The sequence below is a fragment of the Lethenteron reissneri genome, chromosome 70 (genome assembly GCF_015708825.2).
Source record: "Lethenteron reissneri isolate LAM-NWPU_2019-01 chromosome 70, ASM1570882v1, whole genome shotgun sequence".
NCBI lineage: Eukaryota > Metazoa > Chordata > Hyperoartia > Petromyzontiformes > Petromyzontidae > Lethenteron > Lethenteron reissneri.
Window position 1 is genome coordinate 1,747,525 of NC_083848.1, and position 23,297 is coordinate 1,770,821.

General features: G+C 50.6%; 1 protein-coding gene across 1 annotated transcript in view; it reads left to right on the forward strand.

The window, feature by feature from the left end:
* The first annotated feature begins 377 nt into the window (after positions 1-377).
* The window catches only part of LOC133360990 (olfactory receptor 51E1-like), a 25,685-nt gene continuing 2,765 nt past the window's right edge, over positions 378-23,297 (forward strand). The window contains 5 exon segments of the mRNA XM_061579874.1: positions 378-480; positions 1,126-1,150; positions 15,084-15,510; positions 15,512-15,985; positions 15,987-16,029. Of these exon segments, the coding sequence (XP_061435858.1) occupies positions 378-480; positions 1,126-1,150; positions 15,084-15,510; positions 15,512-15,985; positions 15,987-16,029 (1,072 nt within the window).

Below are 23,297 nucleotides of genomic sequence, written 5' to 3' on the forward strand. Positions count from 1 at the left end.
AACGTCTCAAGTCCATCAAATACATGATCAGTTGTTTATAATTTCATTTGTTTATGCTATTTAATTGTACTCAATATAAAGCAACCGTGATTATTGAAAGCCACCGCGTGCACATTACAAAGCCTATATGTGCAGCACCGATTTACACCTCGTGCCTCTCTTATCCACTGAGCAGAGCACCCCACCAGCTCCCCATTCTGAACACAACTCAGGTAACCGTGTTATTTGAGTCCAGTTTGAGCCTCGCTCACATGAGTAGGCAGTTAAAGCTGCAGGCTCCCCACCATCATGCCCGTGCTTTCTACCGCCTGCCGACTGGCTCTGCAAATGGATAGCTTCCCGTAGCTCAGCAGGGCACTAAAATAGGGGGCTCCCGAATGTCCTCGTTGCCAGTGGCGTTGCGGCCCAGGTTAAAGGGCGTGGGAGAGGAGTGCAGCCAAAACTGGAGCAGTTGGAACAAGGAGTGGAGGCTCCTCAGAGGTCGCAAACGGGTTTTGATTCCTTACCCGTACCCGGCTGCACCAGGGTCGCAAACGGGTACCCGTACCCGGCCGTACCCGTACCGTACCCGGCCGGGTATCGGGTAGGGTACGGGTATCGGGTACCCGATTGCGACCTCTGGGATGAAGTTATGTTGCAGGCGCGGGTGGGTTGATTCTAGGAACTTGAATTGTGAGAAGAGACAAGACGTTGGGAAATGAGTGACAAACGGTGACTCACTAGTGACTCACGGCCTACCCGTACCCGTACCCGGCCGCACCAGGGTCGCAAACGGGTACCCGTACTCGGCCGGGTACGGGAAGCCAGGTATCGGGTAGGGTACGGGTATCGGGTACCTGGTTGCGACTTCTGGTGCATGCTGCGGCTTCGCGAAGGCGGCATTCACTTACGTACGGCAGGCTGCAGGAGTTGACTTTCCATCAGCTGTTAGGCTCGCCTACGTGGCCTTAATAAAAGTCTTAATTGAAAAAAACTATAACACATTGCTACACTAACAATACTGTACCCGAACACTCCTGCGTCAAAACTACACTATCGATGCGACAGCCGAACAGCGTTATTACAATCCCAGACACTTGATGTATTAATCACTGCTGTAGTTATCCTGATGTGTTTGTGGGTCAGGATACGCTGCAGTCAAGCACCAGAGGTGCGTGGGTGCAGAGAGCACACGCAACCCACTGTGGGGGATACAAAATAATTAGAGGGCAACACAACAGGATGTATAAATGGCAGTGGAAAAAGTGATAGGGGAGAAGAATATTGTTAACTTAGGAGCATAGTTTACGAAGGCAGGCTTGCCTAGATAATAGGCCTCCAAGGCCTGGTGCAGCATTACAAGACCCAAATATGGCAGAAACAAACTAAAATCTGGCCACATGTCACGGAAAATAACACAGAGAGGGCAACTGAGACTTGAGTTAACAGAGGGAAGAGGGAGGGGGCGGTGTTTAAGCAAAGGCGTGGGCTAGACCGATCTAGGCTAGTCAGGCCTCATCTACACACCAGGATGACAAGGCCTCACTACCAGAAACAATTATAGCATTGCTACAAACAAAAACACACACGTTCAAAACGACACTTAAGTACTCAAAATACCTCCACCAAGCAAAAAGCAACAGATATTACCGTAGAAGTTGTCCATATTGTAAGACAATAAAACAATAATTTCAGGAGCTCACTGTAGCATCCCCTCTCTCAGTGGTTGTGTGTACATGTGTGCATCTACCAGTCATCTCAGTCAACTCATGGCACCTGCTGGGGTCTGTCCCGAGACCTCCTGCACCTAGCCTGGCACAGTAGGGGGTACAGCTAGTGGTGCATCTACCGGTCATCTCAGTCGGTCAGCCCATGGCACCTGCTGGGTCTGTCCCGAGACCTCCTGCACCTAGCCTGGCACAGTAGGGGGGTACAGCTGGTGGTGCATCTATCAGTCATCTCAGTCAGCCGACCCATGGCACATGCTGGGTCTGTCCCGATACCTCCTGCACCTAGCCTGGCACAGTAGGGGGTACAGCTAGTGGTGCATCTACCGGTCATCTCAGTCAGTCAGCCCATGGCACCTGCTGGGTCTGTCCCGAGACCTCCTGCACCTAGCCTGGCACAGTAGGGGGGTACAGCTGGTGGTGCATCTATCAGTCATCTCAGTCAGCCGACCCATATCACATGCTGGGTCTGTCCCGATACCTCCTGCACCTAGCCTGGCACAGTAGGGGGGTACAGCTGGTGGTGCATCTACCGGTCATCTCAGTCGGTCAGCCCATGGCACCTGCTGGGTCTGTCCCGATACCTCCTGCACCTAGCCTGGCACAGTAGGGGGGTACAGCTGGTGGTGCATCTATCAGTCATCTCAGTCAGCCGACCCATGGCACATGCTGGGTCTGTCCCGATACCTCCTGCACCTAGCCTGGCACAGTAGGGGGGTACAGCTGGTGGTGCATCTATCGGTAATCTCAGTCGGTCAACCCATGGCACCTGCTGGGTCTGTCCCGAGATCTCTTCCTGTCAGCGAGCCTTCAACACTTTACGTGGTAGCCTCAAAGTGCGCCTCGCCTGGCACAGACGCCGTGGTGACGTCACCGTCACTTGGTGGCGAATGTCGGCTGTTGGTATTGGTGTACACGTGTGTAGGTATGTGTGTGTAAGTGTGTGTGTATGTACGTGTGTGTGTACGTGTGTGTGTGGGGGGAGCGGTAGTGCAGTGGCTAGCGCCACCCTGCACTCTGTAACAAAAACATTTTTTTTGTTCTGGGTAGTGTTATTTTCTAATTGCTTATGCCTCAAAAGTACAGAAAATGGCTATTATTCCCCACAAACTTTGCTTTAATGATCAGGAGAGTGATATTTTGAAGTGTAGCTATTGTCAATGAGACAACGTGGTGTGCATGTGTGTCATTCCTTCACGTAAAGTCCTGGTCACAAAAGCAAAGTTCATGGGGAACAATAGCCATTTTCTATACTTTTGAAGCATAAGCAATTAGAAAATAACACTTACTACCCAGGAACAAAAATCGTGTTACATAGTGTTATCTGAACCGGTCCTGGGCCTCCCTTAGGTCGACTCGGCCTCAAATGAGTACCTGGTGCGGTGTGTAGTAAACATCGCTATTGAGGAGACAAAGTCAGCCGGGCGTGGTGTTGGCCACCCACCCCCTCGTGTGCGGTGCCGGTCTTCATAGGTGCTCGCGAACAGCACTTGCCCCAACAGTCGGCTAATGCTATGTGGGGGATCTTCGTCTTTGTTTGTATGTGTACACGTGTGTGAGCATGCGTGTAGCTACGAGCCCGACAGATACCCGAGTTCGATTCCCACTCACAGCCAGCGCCAGTGACAATTATCTGAACCGGTCATGCCCCCCCCTAGGTCCACTCGGCCTCAAATGGAGTGCCTGGTGAGGTGTGTAGTAAACATCGCCACGAAAGGAGGCAGAGGTGGCCGGGCGTTGTGCTGGCCACCCACCCACTTGTGTTCAACAGTGCTGGCCTTCATAGGTGCTCGCCAACAGCACTTGCCCCAACGGTCTGTTGAGGCTATAGGGAGGGTCTTTGTCTGTGTCTTAACTGCGGTGGCGAGATGTTAACTACCTCGCCTGGCATACAGGAGGTCGTGGGTTCAATCCGGGACCCTGACGATACCTTCTATATATTTGGATTTTGCGTGTGTCTCTCTCCCTGTGGTCGTGTGGAAATTTTTCCTGCACATTTATAATCAACATCACGCATTTATACTCTTTGGGTCTTTCGCTAAAGTCGCGTAGATGGAGAAAAAATAATAAAATAATCATCGTCATTTTTTATTTTTCTACGTGACTTTACTGAAAGACCCAAAGAGTATGAATTCCTGCAGTCACGAAAGCCAACCGTGCTGTGTGTGTTGGACTTTTTTCACACCGTACGTAGCCAACCGTGCTGTGTGTGTGTGGAAGTTATCTTGCACCGTACCTAGCCAACCGTGATGTGTGTGTGTTGAACTTCTTTCGCGCCGTACGCAGCCAATCGGTGCTAAGCGGAGGTGCGTGCAAATTTCCGGCCGCTCAATACCGCCACCTACAGCTGCGGATTAGCGCGCGGGCTCATTGCGTCCCGTTCGGGGATTTACAACGCGAACGGGCGGCGGCTTACAACACAGCTGGAGCAAACATGCGGGAGGGGGGGGGGGAGAGACACGCAGTGCCGGATGAAGCTCGGTGCCTGCGGGGCCTGTTGCACATGATGTTATAAATGGGGCCCTAAATTATAATTCTAAAAAAAAACGTTAAAATAAAAAAAAACTTTTTTTGCATGCACACTAAAACTAATTGCATTTTTTTTCATTTGCTATACGGCCAGATAATACGACAAATCGTCAACCTTATACACCCCGTCGTTCGTAAAAGTCGAGGGCGGTATAGTACTATAGTAATAGAGCAAGTGCAGAATCACTGAACCGGAATTGATAGCTTTAAAGCGTTTAGCGCGGGGCCCTTGAAAGTGCTGGGCCCGTAGCAGCATTTGTAGCCACTTTTGCTATGTGCGATTTTGTGTTGAACTTATTTTGCACCGTGCGTTGCCAACCGTGTTATGTGTGTGTGTTGAACTTATTTTGCATCGTACGTTGCCAACCGTGTTATGTGTGTGTGTGTGTTGAACTTCTTTCGGACCGTACGAAGCCAACTGTGCTATGTATGGTGATGATGACAATGCAGACGTGAAGAAGCAACCCCACACACACCCAACAACAACCGCCATTCGCCACTAAGTGGCGGTGACGTCACCACGACGCTTGTGCCAGGCTATGTGCACGTTAAGGCCACGTAAAGTGTCGAACGCCCGCTGGCAGGAGGTCACGGGGCAGACCCAGGTGCCACGGATCGACCGACTGAGATGACCGAGATGACTGGCTGATGCACCACCTGTGCCTCCTACTGTGCCAACTTGCTGTGCTTTAGCCACCCGGCACTCCGCTCGTTGTTGTGAGCGTTGCTCCTCCGCCCTCCGTTGTTGTTGGAGGGCGACTGCCCAGCAGCGTCCTTCACGAGCCTCCTCCACAGAGGCCGATCTTAACACCGCCGGTACCAGTCATTGGCAAGTCCACTCAGCTCCACATCCTCCTGTACCACATCACTCCATCTCTTCTCTAGCCCGTGCCGCGCCCGTTTAGCCACCTCGATCCTGCCGAACAAAAATCTGTTTAAGCATGCGGTGGCTGGGCATGCGGGCTACATGACTCAGCCACACAACCCCCACCCCCACACACACCCACAACAACCGCCATTCGCCACTAAGTGGCGGTGACGTCACCACGACGCTTGTGCCAGGCCAAGTGCACCTTGAGGCCACGTGAAGTGTCGAACGCCCGCTGGCAAGGAGGTCACGGGGCAGACCCAGCAGGTGTCACGGGTCGACTGACTGAGATGACCGAGATGACTGGCTGATGCACCATAACATAACACAAAGACAAAGATCCCCCGTATAGCCTTAACAGACTGTAGGGGCAAGTGCTGTTAGCGAGCACCTATGAAGGCCGGAACGGTACACGAGGGGGTGGGTGGCCAGCACCACGCCCGACCGCCTTTGTCTCCCTAGAGGCAATGTTTACACACCGCACCAGGTACTCATTTGAGGCTGAGTCGACCTAGGGGAGGCCCAGGACCGGTTCAGATAATGGTCACTGGTGTTGGCCGTGAGCGGGAATCGAACTCGTGTCGCCGGGTTCATAGCGCAGCGCGCTAACCGCTACACTGTCGCTCCCCACATATAACATAACACACAGCACCACACACACACAGCACCACACACACACCCACACACACACACATGTCTATATACATAGCAGCACGGTAACCGCGAGCTTCGCGGAGTGTCTCTCTCTTGTTGCTCATTAACTAAACCCATTAGGGCCGCGTACAAACGTTGGCGATCGCCAAGCCAAGCCGATGGGGAGTCAGTCGTGTTGGGTGCTAATTTAAGCGGATCCCACAGTTCGTAGTGGGTGGTGGTGGTGGTGGGGGCGGTGAAGAGACGCCCCTCTCTAACCCCCGCGGGTGTTTAGAGACGGGACTCACTCGGGATATCCCAGAACGAGAGCGCCAGGGACTCCTCCATCCCTCCACAACCCAACACACGCGCACAACAAATTCCACCCCCCACGCCTCCCACCAAATACAAAGATCCCCCGTATAGGCTTAGCAAGAATGTAGGGGTTGTTTTTGCTGGACTGCACACACCTCCATACACACACACTTACACACGCACATACACACACACACACACCTACACACACACACACATACCTACACACACATACACACACCTACACACACATACACACACACCTACACACACCTACACATACACACACCTACACACACATACATACACACACCTACATACATACACGCCTACACACACACACGCACACACCTACACATACATACACACGCACACACCTACACATACATACACACACACCTACACATACATACATACACACACCTACACACATACCTACACACACATCCATACACACCTACACACACACCTACACACACCTACATACACACACCTACACATACACACACATACACACACCTACACACACCTACATACATACACACCTACACACAGACCTACACCCACCTACACACAACTACGAAGATCCCCCGTATAGCCTGAACAAACTGTAGGGGCAAGTGCTGTTAGCGAGCCACCTATGAAGGTCGGCACGGCAACACGAGGGGAGTGGCTGGCCAGAACCACGCCCGGCCGCCTTTGTCTCCCCCAGTGGCGATGTTTACTACACACCGCACCAGGTACTAATTTGAGGCTGAGTCGATCTAGGGGAGGCCCATGATTCAGTTTAGATAGTCGTCACCGGTGGTGTTGGCCGTGAACGGGTAATGAACCGGGGTCACCGGGTTCGTAGCGCAGCGTAGCGCTGACCGCTACTACCACTACCGCTCACCACCCCCACGAAAGACACCCCAGCTCACTCAACCTACCCCGATAATTTGCCAATAAGTGACGGTGACGTCACCACGGCGCCTGTGCCAGGCCAGGTGCACCTTGAGGCCACCACGTGAAGTGTCGAAGGCTCGCTGCTGACAGAAGGATGTCTCGGGACAGACACAGCAGGTGCCATGGGTCGGCTTCCTGAGATGACCGGTAGATGCACCACCAGCTGTACCCCCCTGCTGTGCCAGGCTAGGTGCAGGAGACCAAGCAGGTGCCATGGGTCGGCTGACTGAGATGACCGGTAGATGCACCACCAGCTGTACCCCCCTACTGTGCCAGGCTCGTGCAGGAGGTATCGGGACAGACCCAGGTGCCATGGGTCGCCTGCCTGAGATGACTGGTAGGTGCAACAGCTGTGCCCCCTACTATGCCAAATTTCTGAACTTTAACCACCCGGCGCTCCGCTCGCTATTGTGAGCGTCGCTCCTCAGCCCTCCGCTGTTGCTGGAGGGCGACTGCCTCCAACTGCCCAGTAGCGTCCTTCACGAGCCTCCTCCTCCACAGAGGCCGATCTTGACACCGCAGGTACCGTTCATCGGCAAGTCCACTCAGTTCCACATCCTCCTGTACCGCATCAGCTCCATCTCTTCTCCAGCCCGTGTGACTTACTCACCCACTCAGCCACTCACTCACCCACTCACTTACCCACCCACTCACTCACCCACTCATTCACTCATCCATCAGCTCCATCTCTTCTCCAGCCCATGGCGTGCCCGTTTAGCCCCCTCTATGCGGCCAAACAGAAGCTGCTTGGGCATGCGGGCTACATGGCCCAGCCAGTGCAGCCACCCCACCCCCCACACACACATCCCACTCCACACATCCCACACACACATCCCACACACACACAGATCCCACACACACACACATCCCCACACACACACACAACAACAACAACCGCCATTCGCCACTAAGTGGCAGTGACGTCACCACGACGCTTGTGCCAGGCCATGTGCACCTTGAGGCTACCACGTGAAGTGTCGAACGCCCGCTGGCAGGAGGTCACGGGGCAGACCCAGGTGCCACGGGTCGACTGACTGAGATGACCGAGATGACTGGCTGATGTACCACCTGTGCCCCCTACTGTGCCAACTTGTTGTGCTTTGGCCACCTGGCGCTCCGCTCGTTGTTGTGAGCGTCGCTCCTCCGCCCTCCGTTGTTGTTGGAGGGCGACTGCCTCCAACTGCCCAACTCACACCCCCCCACACACACATCCCACCCCACACTCACCCCACACACACACATCCAACCCCCACACCTACCCTACCCACACACACTCGACACACACACATCCCACCCCACCCCAACCCACCTACCCCACCCCACTACAACCCCGTTGAGCTCCACCAAAGTTGGGTTTAAAAGGCGCGGGGGGTTGTGAGTGAGTGAGAAGAGAGGAGAGAGATAGGGGGGGCAGGAGGAGGAGTTGGCAAGCGTGCGGCAGACTAAGCCACACGGAGGTGGAGGAAGCCGGGCACGCAATTGAACACTTCGTGAACATGACCGGGTGAGTAGCTGCTGTTGTTGTTTTTGTTGTCGTCTGCGGTGAACTCATGTGTGTGTGTGTGTTTGTGTGCGTGTGTGGGGAGCGTCGCTAACATCGCTGTCACATCCTTATTATTGCCTGCATTGTCATGGATTCATTCAGACCTCATCGGTCACCACCTTCTAAATCTCGACGTTCATCCGACAAAGTTCCATCACAATGGAGACATTCACAAACAAATAGACATTTTAAAAAAATGTTGCCCGTTTTGAAACGTCTATACATGAAAATGCAATATCCCTGCACAAGAATACGGGGTTAAACCGTACGCGTTGACAGCTTTGCTACTATACACTACACTACTATACACTACACTACTAGACACTATTATACACTACACTATACACTGCACTACTATACACGACACTATACACTGCAGTATACATTACACTACACTATACACTACGCTACTTACTATTCACTACACAACTACAAACCTACCATATCACAGACCAAATCAGACTACTATACACTACACTATACACTACACTATACACTACACCAGTATACACTACACTACAAAAAACCTGTCAACCATTATCAGTACCTCCCTTATTACATACCAAGTCAGACTATTATACATCATACACTACACTATACACTACACTACTGAACACAATACACTACTATACACTACACTACTATACACTGCTATATACTACACTACTATACACAATACACTACTATACACTACACTACTATACACTACACTACTATACACAATACACTACTATACACTACACTATACACTACACTATACACTACACTATACACTACACTATTCACTACACTACTACAAACCTGTCAAGCCCTTATCAGTGCCATACCTTATCACAGACCAAATCAGACTTGATTGGTCACCACCTGCAAAGTCCCATCACAAGGGAGAGAAACACAAACAAGTAGACAACTTTGATTTGTGCCCGCTATAAAACGTCTGTACGCCATATGGATCTGAAAACTCAATATCCCTTTACAATAATATGGGTTGACAGATATGCACTAAGAACCCGGCGACCCCAGTTCTGTACCCTTTCACGGCCAACAAAAGTGACAATTATCTGAACCGGTCCTGGGCCTCCCCTAGGTCGACTCAGCCTCAAATGAGTACCTGGTGCGGTGTGCAGTAAACATCGCCGCTGTGGGAGACAAAGGCGGTCGGGCGTGGTGCTGGCCACCCATCCCTTCGTGTGCCGTGCCGGCCTTCATCGATGCTCGCTAACAGCACTTGCCCCAACAGTCTGTTAAAGGCTATACGGGGGATCTTTGTATTCGTTTGTATATGTGGGGAGTGGTGGCACAGCGGTTAGCGTGTTGCGCTCCAAACCTGGCAAAGACCCCCGGGTTTCGATTTCCGCTCACGGCCAAGAACGGTGACGATTATCTCTGAACCGGTCCTGGGCCTCCCCTAGATCAACTCAGCCTCAAATGAGTACCTGGTGCGGTGTGCAGTAAGCATCGTCACTGGGGGAGACAAAGGCGGTCGGGCGTGGTGCTGGCCACCCACCCCCTCGTGTGCCACAGTGCCGGTAGCCTTCATAGGTGCTGCTCGCTAACAGCACTTGCCCCAACAGTCTGTTAATGCTATATGGGTGATCTTTGTTTTTTGTTCTAGATTTGAAGCTTTCGTGACAGCAAGGATTCATACTCTTTGGTTTTTTCGGTAAAGTCACGTAGGTAAAACAATCAATAAAATAAAATAAATGAAAACAACTAAACTAAAATGCTTTTTTTATTGATATTTCATTGATTGTTTTACCTACGTGACTTTACCAAAAAAACTAAGAGTATTTGTTTTTTGTCTCATATATACGACAAAAAAACCGAAACTTTTTATTTTATTTTGCCAAGCTTAAGGCGCCACTGAGCGATGTGGTAGCTCCTTTTCAGAAATGAAAACCTAGCCATCACAGACGGCAGCGGCTCATCATCATCATCATCGCGTGGAAATTCATAGCAGCATCCAACACGCTCTGAACGCGTAGAGATGTCGATTCTAAACGTGGAGGGGGGAGAAACCGCAGGTCCCGGAGAAAAATCCACGCGACCATGGCGAGCGAGAGAGAGAGAGACGTCGACTCCAAATATAAAGCAGCAGGCATCGTCAAGATCGGTATTGAACCCACGACCTCCTGTAGACCAGGCTAGGTAGTTAACATCTTCTAGCCACCGTGATGATGATGAGAGAGACACGCAGACTCCAAATATACAGCAGCAGGCGTCGTTAGGGTCGGGATCTAACCCACGACCTCCTGTAGACCAGGCTAGGTAGTTAACATATCCTAGTCACCGTGATGATGATGATGAGAGAGAGAGAGAGACACGCAGACTCCGAATAAACAGCAACAGGCGTCGTCAGGGTCGGGATCTAACCCACGACCTCCTGTAGACCAGGCGAGGTAGTTAACATCTTCTAGCCACCGTGATGATGATGAGAGAGAGAGACGCAGACTCCAAATATATACAGCAGCAGGCATCGTCAGAACGGTATTGAACCCACGGCCTCCTGTAGACGAGGCGAGGTAGTTAACATCTCCTCGCCACCGTGACGATGATGAGAGAGACACTCAGACTCCAAATATACAGCAGCAGGCGTCGTCAGGTTCGGGATCTAACCCACGACCTCCTGTAGACCAGGCGAGGTAGTTAACATCTCACCACGGGGCCACCCACATACACACTTGGGGAGCGGTGGCGCAGCGGTTAGCGCATTGCGTTATTTCGGTAACGTCATGTAGCTATAAATAAAATAAATCACGACGTTTCGATCGCAACACAAGCGGTCGTCCTTAGACGGAAAACAATTCCACTGCTGGATTATATTTGTTGCGATCAAAACGTCGTAATTTATTAAATTTTTTACCTACGTGACTTTACCGAAAGAACCAAAGAGTATGGATTCCTGCAGTCACGAAAGCTTAAAATCAAGATTGATGTCCCAATGATACATTCTCCAATCGGCAATTATCGTAACAATTTATCGCAACAATTATAACACGTCCTTTTAGTTTCGTTTGGTTTTAAAGATTGCAGCTGCCCTCTGTCGCGCCCATCATGGTGGGTTGAAACTCGCTTGCGCTGAGCTACAATGTTATGTTGAACACGTAGGCTTTCGTGAACAATATCATCAATAATGCAGGTTGTTTTTGGGTTAGATCTCGCAAATATGCGTCGTTAAACCCGCCACCACCCGACACAGCCAATTAGTAAGGTTTGTCACTTAAAAAGAACATACCAATTCGTTATTCGTGCAGTGTTTTGGTGAGTAAATCCACACAATTTACAATCTGAGTACTTCCAAACGTGTTATTTCCAATTTTCTCAACGTCACACGTGAAAGAGAAGAAAACAAATAGATGTTGACAATAATGAGAATATAAACAATACATTGAAGACATTAGCACCCATCGGGTGATGTGTGTTTGTGTGTTTTATGTGAGGAGCGGTAGTGTAGCGGTTAGCGCTACGCTGCTCTATGAACCCGGCGACCAGGGTTCGATTCCCGATCACGGCCAATACCTAGTGACGATTATCTGAACCGGTCCTGGACCTCCCCTAGGTCGACTCAGCCTCTAATGAGTACCTGGTGTGGTGTGTAAACATCGCCACTGTGGAGACAAAGGCGGTCGGGCGTGGTGCTGGCCACCCACCCACCCCCTCGTGTATCGTTCCGGCCTTCATAGGTGCTCGCTAACAGCACTTGCCCCTACAGTCTGTTTATGTTAGACGGGGGATCTTTGTCTTTATGTGCTCATATATTTAGAGGGTTGCCCAAAATTCAGGAGACGCTTTATTTTTAACAGATCAAACAACAGGGTTATGCCATTCTTTATTTAACCAATTTTCAAAGTGAATGTAGGGCTTTTTGTTATTAAAGATCACACCAGCCCTTTGTCGTGCATAAACAAACCCAGTAGAAACACGTCCACATTTATACTCTTTGGTTCTTTCGGTAAAGTCACGTAGGTAAAGAAAATAAACTAAATTAAATCACGACGTTTCGGACACAACACAAGCGTCCGTCATCAGGTGGGACAACCACAGCAAAAAGCAGTTGCTGAAATAGGCAAAAGAGCTACGTGACTTTACCGAAAGAACCAAAGGGTATGGATCCCTGCAGTCACGAACGCTTCAAATCAAGATGTCACTCTATACTCCGCTAGCCTGTCACTCTTCTCTCGCACCTCCACCCTCGTCCTTACCCTAATTACCCTTGCTCTGAACTCCCTTTCTCTATACTCCACTAAGCCTGTCACTCTATACTCTTTGGTTCTTTCGGTAAAGTCACGTAGGTATAAAATAAATCACGACGTTTCGGGCGCAACACAAGCGTCCGTCGTCAGGTGGGAAAGCATGGTCTGCTGCTGAGGCAGACTGTTTTAAAAGGTTTGAAATGGGTGTAGCCCAAGGGTCATAAATAAGTGGCCGGGGCTGGTGATGTTAATGTGAGAAATTAACATGTCGCTGTAAGATAGAAGGAGAGCGGCCTCCTAGACGATGGTACGGAAGTGGCATGATTTATTTTATTTTCTACCTACGTGACTTTACCGAAAGAACCAAAGGGTATGGATCCCTGCAGTCACGAACGCTTCAAATCAAGATGTCACTCTATACTCCGCTAGCCTGTCACTCTTCTCTCGCACTTCCACCCTCGTCCTTGCCCCCAGCAGCATTGGCTGTGGAGGGCGAGGTCCCAGGCTTCTTCTCCATGAGTCTTGTCTCCTTCATCCCTTCAGCTGCAACCAACAACCACCCAGCCTTATATCCCCCTCCTCATTAAGGATCCTCAGCAGAGGTCGCAACCGGGTACCCGATACCCGTACCCTACCCGATACCCGGGTAGCCGGGTATCGGGTAGGGTACGGGTACCCGTTTGCGACCCTGGTGCGGCCGGGTACGGGTAGGCCGTGAGTCACTGGTCAGTAACCGGTTGTCACTCATTTCCCAACGTCTTGTCTCTTCTCACAATTCAAGTTCCTAGAATCAACCCACCCGCGCCTACAACATGGCTTTATCCCAGAGGTCGCAATCGGGTACCCGATACCCGTACCCTACCCGATACCCGGCCGGGTACAGGTAGCCGGGTATCGGGTAGGGTACGGGTACGGGTACCCATTTGCGACCCTGGTGCGGCTGGGTACGGGAACGGGTAGGCCGTGAGTCACTGGTGAGTAACCGTTTGTCACTCATTTCCCAACGTCTTGTCTCTTCTCACAATTCAAGTTCCAAGAATCAACCCACCCGCGCCTGCAACATGGCTTCATCCTAGAGGTCGCAATCGGGTACCCGTTACCCGTACCCTACTCGATACCCGGCCGAGTACGGGTAGCCGGGTATCGGGTAGGGTACGGGTACCCGTTTGCGACCCTGGTGCGGCCGGGTACGGGTACGGGTAAGGAATCAAAACCCCTTCTTCTTGGCGTAGGAGGTGTGCGCATTTCACAAGTAGTACTAAGCACATACCTGCATTTCCCATAAATATGCTAAATCCCTCTTGATATGCAAATTCTTTTGTCAAGGCGCTCTTCCCCCCCTTCCAACCCAGCTTAAATATATGCTACCAAGCCTGGTGGTGTTTCATTCAGACGCTGTCTCCCCGACAGACCTGTTCTTCACCTGAGGACGGCTGCTTGCGTTGTGGCCGAAACGTCGTTAGAATAATTTAATAATTTTTATTTTTTTTATTTTATTATTTCCCTTCTACGTGAATTTACCGAAAGAACCAAGAAGATGAATCCCTGCTGCAGTCACGAAGAAGCTTTGAATCGAGAATCAAAACCCGTTTGCGACCTCTGGTCCTCGGTTACCCTCCATTAAGCTGGCACCTCAGCGGCGCCTCCTGTACATTGTCTCTCTCTCTCTCTCAACATCTCCCGTCTCTCCGACGAATACCCCTTGTTCCCCCACGCACGCATGCACCTGCCTGCCTGCCCCCAAATGCACCCGCTTCATTACTGCTTCTCCATACTCTTTGGTGTCTCTGGGTAAAGTCACGTGGGTAGAAACATCATAGACCACGGCGTTTCGATCGCAACACAAGCAATCGTCATCAGGTGGGACGACCACAGCAAGAAAATTGCTTTTTAGAAAAAAATAATACATCACGACGTTCGATTGCAACACAAGCAATCATCATCAGGTGGTACAATCACCGCAAGAAAAAACTGTTGAAGTACTGCTTCTCCCCCTAATTGCTGGCGCATATCTCGCGGCACCTCCGTGTCTTGACGCTTACACCTGCTCGCCCTCAAATGCACCCGCTGTTTACAAGCCCCGCGCGTTACGCCACTACCACATATATACAATAGCCGATGTTTCTGCACTTTGAGAATTCATGCTGATGATGGCGCTTTGAGTGGCAGATTTGTGCCAGAAAGGCATGCGTGTGTGCGTTTGTGTACAAACATAAAATTGACTCATTCTCTTCCTGCCTCCTCCTCCTCATCCACCCCTCCTCCTGTTCCCCCACCTCTACTGTCTCCTCCTCCTCTGCCTCCTCCTCCTCTGTCTCCTCCACCCCCCTCCCACCACCACCACCAACCAGACCTCCGCCGAACGCGCCGCAGGGCAATGCCAGCGACCTCACCATCGAGCTGAGGAACCCCTTCAGCGAGCCGCCCGCCGCCCGGTGGCTCTCCTTCTCCCTCTACCTGGCCGCGTACGCCTCCGCGCTCGTCTGCAACTCCCTCCTCTGCCTCGCCATCTGCGCTCACCGGCGCCTCCACCGCCCCATGTACCTCCTCGTGTGCGCCATGTCGGGCGTCGATCTCGTCGCTGCCACCAACAGCCTGCCGGCTCTCGCGCGCTCGACGTTCGGAGCCGTCGCCATCCCGCTGGGCGAGTGCGTCGCGCAGATGTTCGTCGCGCACGCCACCCTCCGCATGCAGACCTCCACCCTGTGCCTCATGTCGCTCGACCGCTACGTCGCCATCGGCCACCCGCTGCGCTACGGCGCCCTCGTGACGAACGCCGCGCGCGGCGGCCTCGCTCGCGTCCGCGGCGGCCCTCGTCGTCCTCCTCTGCCTCGCCAACGTCGTCGGAGTCCTTCGCCTCGACTTCTGCCGACCCGTCGCCATCCCCGTGCCCGTCTGCAACTACCTCGGCCTCGTGCACGTCGCCTGCGGTGACGTCGCCGGCCACGTCGCCTACGGCTACGCGACGCTCGCCATCTACGTCGCAGCTCCGGCCGCCATCGTGAGCGTCGCCTACGCGCGCGTGCTCCTCGAGTTCCGGCGTCCGGGGCTACGCGCCACCCAGCGGCGGGCTGTGCACGCGTGCGTCACCCAGCTGATGGTGGCCGGCGTCTACTTCGTCTCCATCCTCGTGTCGTTCGTCAACAGCTTCCCGTTCCCCGAGTCGCGCGCGGCCGAGGCGCGCTTCTCGTTCCACGTGCTCCACTACATGCTGCCCTGCACCCTCAACCCCGTCATCTACGGGCTTCGCATGATGCGAGATCAGGCGGGTGGCGTTTCCAGAGGTTCCGCGGCAAGGTGGTAGCTCAGCAGCAGCACGAGCAGATGGAGTAGAAGGAGGAACAGCTGGAGCAGCAGCAGTGTCAGCTGTAGCAGCAGCTGGAGTAGAAGCAGTAGCAGCAAGCTGGAGTAGATGCAACAGCAGCTGGAGCAGCTGTAGTAGAAGCAGCAGCAAGCAGCAGCAGTGGCAGCACCAGCAACTGGAGTAGAAGCAGCAGCTGGAGCATCTGGAGCAGCAGCATCGGTAGCTGTAGCAGCAGCTGGAGTAGATGCAGCAGCAGCTGGAGCAGCAAGCAGTGGCAGCAACAGCTGTAGTAGAATAAGCAGCAGCTGGAGCAGTGGCAGCAGTATTAGCAGCTGGAGTAGAAGCAGCAGTGGCAGCACAGCAACTGGAGTAGAAGCAGCAGCTGGAGCATCTGGAGCAGCAACATCGGCAGCTGTAGCAGCAGCTGAGTATAAGCAGCAGCTGTAGCAGCAGCAGTGGTAGCAGAAGCAGGAACAGCTGGAGTAGAAGCAGCAGCTGGAGTAGAAGCAGCAGCTGGAGTAGAAGCAGCAGCAGCAGTGGCAGCAGCAGCAACTGGAGTAGAAGCAGCAGCTGGAGCATCTGGAGCAGCAGCATCGGCAGCTGTAGCAGCAGCTGGAGTATAAGCGCAGCTGTAGCAGCAGCAGTGGCAGCAGCAGCAGGAACAGCTGGAGTAGAAGCAGCAGCTGGAGTAGAAGCAGCAGCAGTGGCAGCAGCAGCAACTGGAGTAGAAGCAGCAGCTGGAGCAGCAGCAGTGGCAGCAGCAGCAGCTGGAGTAGAAGCAGCAGCTGTAGCAGCAGCAGTGGTAGCAGCAGCAGGAACAGCTGGAGTAGAAGCAGCAGCTGTAGCAGCAGCAGTGGTAGCAGCAGCAGGAACAGCTGGAGTAGAAGCAGCAGCTGTAGCAGCAGCAGTGGCAGCAGCAGCAGTAGGAACAGCTGGAGTAGAAGCAGCAGCACCAGCTGGAGCGCTATAGGAACATCAGCTGGAGCAGCAGAGCAGTGGCAGCAGCAGCTGGAGCAGCGGCGGCAGCTGGAGTAGCAGCAGTTGGATACGTACGGTGCGAAAGAAGTTCAACACACACACAGCACGGTTGGCTACGTACGTTGCGAAAGAAGTTGTACATATACATCGCAATCACGAACATTTGCATCATCAATATCATCATGATCATCATCAACATCATAATCACATCACACTCGAATAAAGTAATCACGTAACGTTCAACCCTTTACCACGCATCCTCTCGTCATGAGTTTCGAAAGATCCCACCAAAGACAAAGATGCCCCGTGAAGACCGAGAAGACTGTTGGGCAAGTGCTGTTTAACGAGCAGAAGCACCTATGAAGGATCCCGGTGCTGTGGCACACGAGGGGGGGGTGGCCAGCACCACGCCCGACCGCCTTTGTCTCCCCCAGTGGCGGTGATGTTTACACACCGCACCGGGAACTCATTTGAGGCCGAGCCGACCTAGGGGAGGCCCAGGACCGGTTCAGACAATCGTCAACTGATGTTTCATATATTATTTACAGATATAAAACAAAGATCACCCGTATAGCCTTAACTTACTGTTGGGGCAAGTGCTGTTAGCGAGCACCTGTTCATGCCGGAACGGTACACGAGACGATGGGTGGCCAGAACCACGCCCGACCGCCTTTGTCTCCCCTTGTAGCGATGTTTACTACACACCGCACCAGGTACTCAGTTGAGGCTGAGTCGACCTAGGGGAGGCACAGGACCGGTTCGGATAATCGTCACTGGTGTTGGCCGCTACGACACAGACACTGACACACACACTGACACACGCTCACGGAGGGAACGTACACTCTGACACAACAACAACCCACGGCGCTTGTGCCAGGCTAGGTGCACGTTTAAGGCCACGTGAAGTGTCGAACGCCCGCTGGCACGAGGTCACGGGACAGACCCTGCGGGTGCCATGGGTCGACTGACTGACATGACCGAGATGTGCTGTACTAGTATACTACACTATACACTACACTATACACTACACTACTATATAGTGCACTACTAGACACTACACTACTATACACTACACTACTATACACTACAATACTATATACTACACTACGATACACTACACTACTATACACTACACTATGGACTACACTACACTATACACTACACTATACACTACACTACTATACAGTACACTATACACTACACTACTATACACTACACTACTATACACTACACTAGACAACCTACACTATACACTACACACACCACTATACACTACACTACTATACACTACACTATACACGACACGATACACGACACTATACACTACACTACTATACACTCCACTATCACTACACTAATATACACTACACTATACACTACACTACCATACACTACACTACTATACCTACACTACACACTACACTGATCTACACTAACCACTATACACTACACTACTATATACTACACAATTATACACTACACTATACACGACATTTACTATACACTACACTACTATACACTACACAATTATACACTACACTATACACTACACTGCTATACACTACACTACTATACACTACACTACTATACACTACACAATTATACACTACACTACTATACACTACACTACTATACACTACACTATACACGACACTACTATAACACTTCACTACTATACACTACATACTATACACTACACTACTATACACTACACAACGATACACTACACTACTCTACACTACACTATACACTACACTACTATACACGACACTACTATACACTACACTACTATACACTACACTACTATACACGACACTACTATAGCACTACACTAATACACTGCACTACTATACACTACCTACTATACACTACACTACTATACACTACACCAATTATACAACTACACTACTATACACTACACTATACACGGACACTACTATACACTACACTACTATACACTACACTACTATACACTACACAATATACACTACACTACTATACACTAACACTATACACTACACTACTATACACGACACTACTACACTACACTACTATACACTACACTACTATACACGACACTACTATACACTACACTATACACTGCACTACACTATACACTACTATTCACTACACTATACACGACACTACTATTCACTAACTACTATACACTACACTACTACACTACACTATACACTACACAATACAGACACTACTATACACTATACACTACACTACTATACACTACACTATACACTACACTATAGTATAGTGTATGTATAGTAGTGTAGGTATAGTGACTATACACTACACTACTATACACTACACTATCACTACACTATACACTGCACTACTATACACTACACCTATACACTACACTACTATACACGACACTATTATACACTACACTATACACTGCACTACTATACACTACACTACTATACACTACACTATACACTACACTATACACTACACTACTATACACGACACTACTATACACTACACTATACACTAAACTATACACGACACTACTATACACTCGTGCTGTACTCTAACGAATTGGCTACGTTGTGTTTACGTGACGAACCCATTACTATTTGGCTGTGTCGGGTGGTGGCGGGTTTACCGACACACATCATCTATATTTACGCGATATACGACCCTAATTCGATTCCCGCTCATGGCCACCACCGGTGAGCATTATTTTAACCGCTCCTGGGCCTCCCCTAGGGCGACTAAGCCTCAAACGAGTAACTGCTGTGGTGTGTGAACATCGCCACTGGGAAGACAAAGGCGGCCGGGCGTCGTGAATCCAAGACCCGGGCGAAGCCGGGTAGTAAAGCTAGTGGATATATAAAGTTGTACAGTGGATACATTACATCATCCGCTGGTGATAGTCGAAGCAACGACAACAACAACAACAACAACAACAACACAAATCTGCGTAGGAAAAATAACATATATTTCCCTAAAATGTGCGGCACCAAAAATTCGACGTTAAATCGCCCACTCGGAGCCGCTTCTCACCTTGTGGTCAACCGCCCCGGGCCCCGCCCTTGGGGGGGGGAGCCACCCCTCCCATCCACCCCCCACCTCCCCCCAGGGCCCACACTGAGTGGGGTTCGCCCTGGGCTCCCCCCCCCACACACCGCTCCCCCACCACCACCAACCACCGCGCTCTATGTGCTGTGGATTGGATGGTTTGTTGATGTTTTTGTTGTTGTTGACGCGACCTCGGTGAGATCATCGTGTTCAAGAGTGGTGGACTTGCCTGCACATTTTCTGTCAGCGACACGAGCACTGCTTCAAGCAGAGCCTGACTGCTGCTGCTGATGATGAGACTTTGAATGTCGAAATCAGTCCCTGCCCATGAAGGTCTGGGTAGTTCACCAATGCTGATGCCAATGCTGATGAGATGCTTAAGGTCGAACCCCATTCTTGTCTAGAAACATCTGGGCAGTTCACTAGCCCTGGTTCAAGCAGAGTCTGCATCTGCAGCTGATGAGACATTGAATATCGAAACCGGCCCTTGCCTAATAAAGCCCCTGGTCAGTTTCGCGAGCACCGATTCAAGAGCGTGGCTCAACACTGCTGTTGACGGGTGCCAATCACACGACCAGATTTGTGCTTGCTACTGGAGTGAATTAATTCACCCCTGTGTGGTCTGACTTGCATCCCACTGGGGTTTTTGCACACAGCGTTGGTGTACGGTGTTTTTTTTTCTGCAATATTTTGCTGTCTTTTCTCGGATTTTCTGTTTGCACTTAGTCACATATTCACTTTAAGATGTTTTTTGTTCATGTTTTTGTTTTTCTTTGTTGCGGTTGCACCCGATTCAAGAGCCGAATGGCTCACAGGGCTATACCTAAACATGAACTTGAACTTGATGGGATGCGTAAGAAATAATCCCCGTTGTTCTACGCGGGCAGACGGACGCAATTGCTTTAAGGAAGGGATATAACAGCGGTGCCGTCTGCTTGTGTTCTGCGCGTGCGCACCTTGATGTTTGACGTTTTGGCTTGCATATAGCAAGTGTTGTTTGGTTCTTTCGGTAAAGTCACGTAAGTAGAAAAAAAGTCACCCACGTGACTTCACCGAAAGAACCAAAGAGTATGGATTCCTGCAGTCACGAAAGATTCAAATCAAGATTAGCAAGGAATCATGTCTACATTAACCACACATACCAATATCCATTTGTAAGAAATCAATCCTCCATTAACCACATATAGCAAGTACTTTTTAGCAATTAATCATGTCTAGAGCCTCACCATTCTGGCAAATTGCCCGATGATGCTGGATGCAATAACCAGCGAAACGTCGTACTACTCAAAAATTGTAAATGTTGTGGTTTCGCGCTTCAACACGCCGGTGGGCTAAAGCAGTGAACTATTTGTCTTTTGTCAACGTGACGCTTTTTTTTTTGCTGGTTGGCCGTGTCGGGTGGTGGAGAGTTGCGTCACATTTATAGGTAACGCGATCTAAACCCAAAAACGTTGATTATGAATAATCATGTCTGCATTAACCACACACATACCAAGTTGCTTTAGCAAGGAATCAAGTCTGCATTAACCAAACACATAGTAGAATTTAGTCCCAATCAACCACAGGCGAGGTAGTTCACATCTCCTAACCATAGTGATGATGATAAGAAACACGCAAACTCCAAATGTACAGCAGGCGTCAGGGTTGGGATCGAACCCACGACTCACTGCATACCAGACGAGGTAGTCAACATCCCTAACCACCGTGATGATGAGAGAGATACACGCAAACTCTAAATCTACGCAGCAGGCGTCAGGGTTGGGATCGAACCCACGACTCACTGCATACCAGGCGAGGTAGTCAACATCTCCTAGCCAACGTGATGATAATGAGCGAGAGAGAGATACACGCAAACTCCAAATCTACAGCAGCAGGCGTCAGGGTTGGGATCGAACCCACGACTTCCTGCATACCAGGCGAGGTAGTCAACATCTCCTAGCCAACGTGATGATAATGAGCGAGAGAGAGATACACGCAAACTCAAATCTACAGCAGCAGGCGTCAGAGTTGGGATGGAACCCACGACTTCCTGCATACCAGGCGAGGTAGTCAACATCTCCTAGCCATCTTCTTGGTTCTTTCGGTAAAGTCACGTAGAAGGGAAAAAAAATAATAAAAATAAACATAACAAAATATTTTATTATGTTTTATTTGTATTATTGTATTGTAAAATAATAAAAAAATATTTAATATATGTTTATTATAAAATAATAAAATAAAACATAATAAAATATTTTATTTTGTTTATTTTTATTATTATTATTTCCCTTCTACGTGACTTTACCGAAATAACCAAGAAGATGAATCCCTGTAGTCACGAAAGCCTAAAATCGAAATCTCCTCGCCACTGCTGTGCTTTCGGGGAGAGGGGCGAGGGACGCGACCGGAAACAGGAAACGCCACAATGGATGCCGATAAGCATCCATGTGTGGGCGTTGATGGTGGTGGTGGTGATGGTGGTGGTGGTGATGATGGTGGTGGTTATGATGGTGGTGATGGTGGTGGTGATGATGGTGGTGATGGTGGTGATGGCGGTGGTGATGGTGGTGGTGGTGATGGTGGTGGTGATGGTGTGTGGTGATGGTGGTGATGGCGGTGGTGATGGCGGTGGTGATGGTGGTGGTGGCGGTGGTGATGGTGGTGATGGCGGTGGTGATGGTGGTGGTGGTGGTCGTGATGGTTGTGAAGGTGATGGTGGTGATGGTGGTGGTGATGGTGGTGGCCATGCTACTGCTCGTGCTGATTGTGATCTAGGCACCGTGGAGGCAGCAGCACGAGAGTGGGTGAATCACACACCACGGATGATGGGTCGGCGGTACAGTGGAGTGTGTGGACTAATTCCATCTGTTCCATCTCACTCACCTTCTATACCGTGGGTGGACTAAACTCCATCTGTTCCATCTGCCTCCCTTCTATCACGTGTGTGGACTAATCTCCGTCTGTTCTATCTCACTCCTTTCTACCAATGTGTGGACTAAACTCCATCGGTTCCATCTCACTCCCTTCTACCCGTATGTGGACTAAAACTCCATCGGTTCCATCTCACTCCCTTCTACCCCGTGGGTTGACTAATCTCCATCCGTTCCATCTCACTCCCTTCTACCCGTGGCTGAATGTATCTCAATCTGTTCCATCTCACTCTTTTCTACCCGTGATTGAACTAATCTCCATCTGTTCCATCTCACTCCCTTCTATACCGTGGGTGGAGACTAAACTCCATCTGTTCCATCTGACTCCCTTCTAC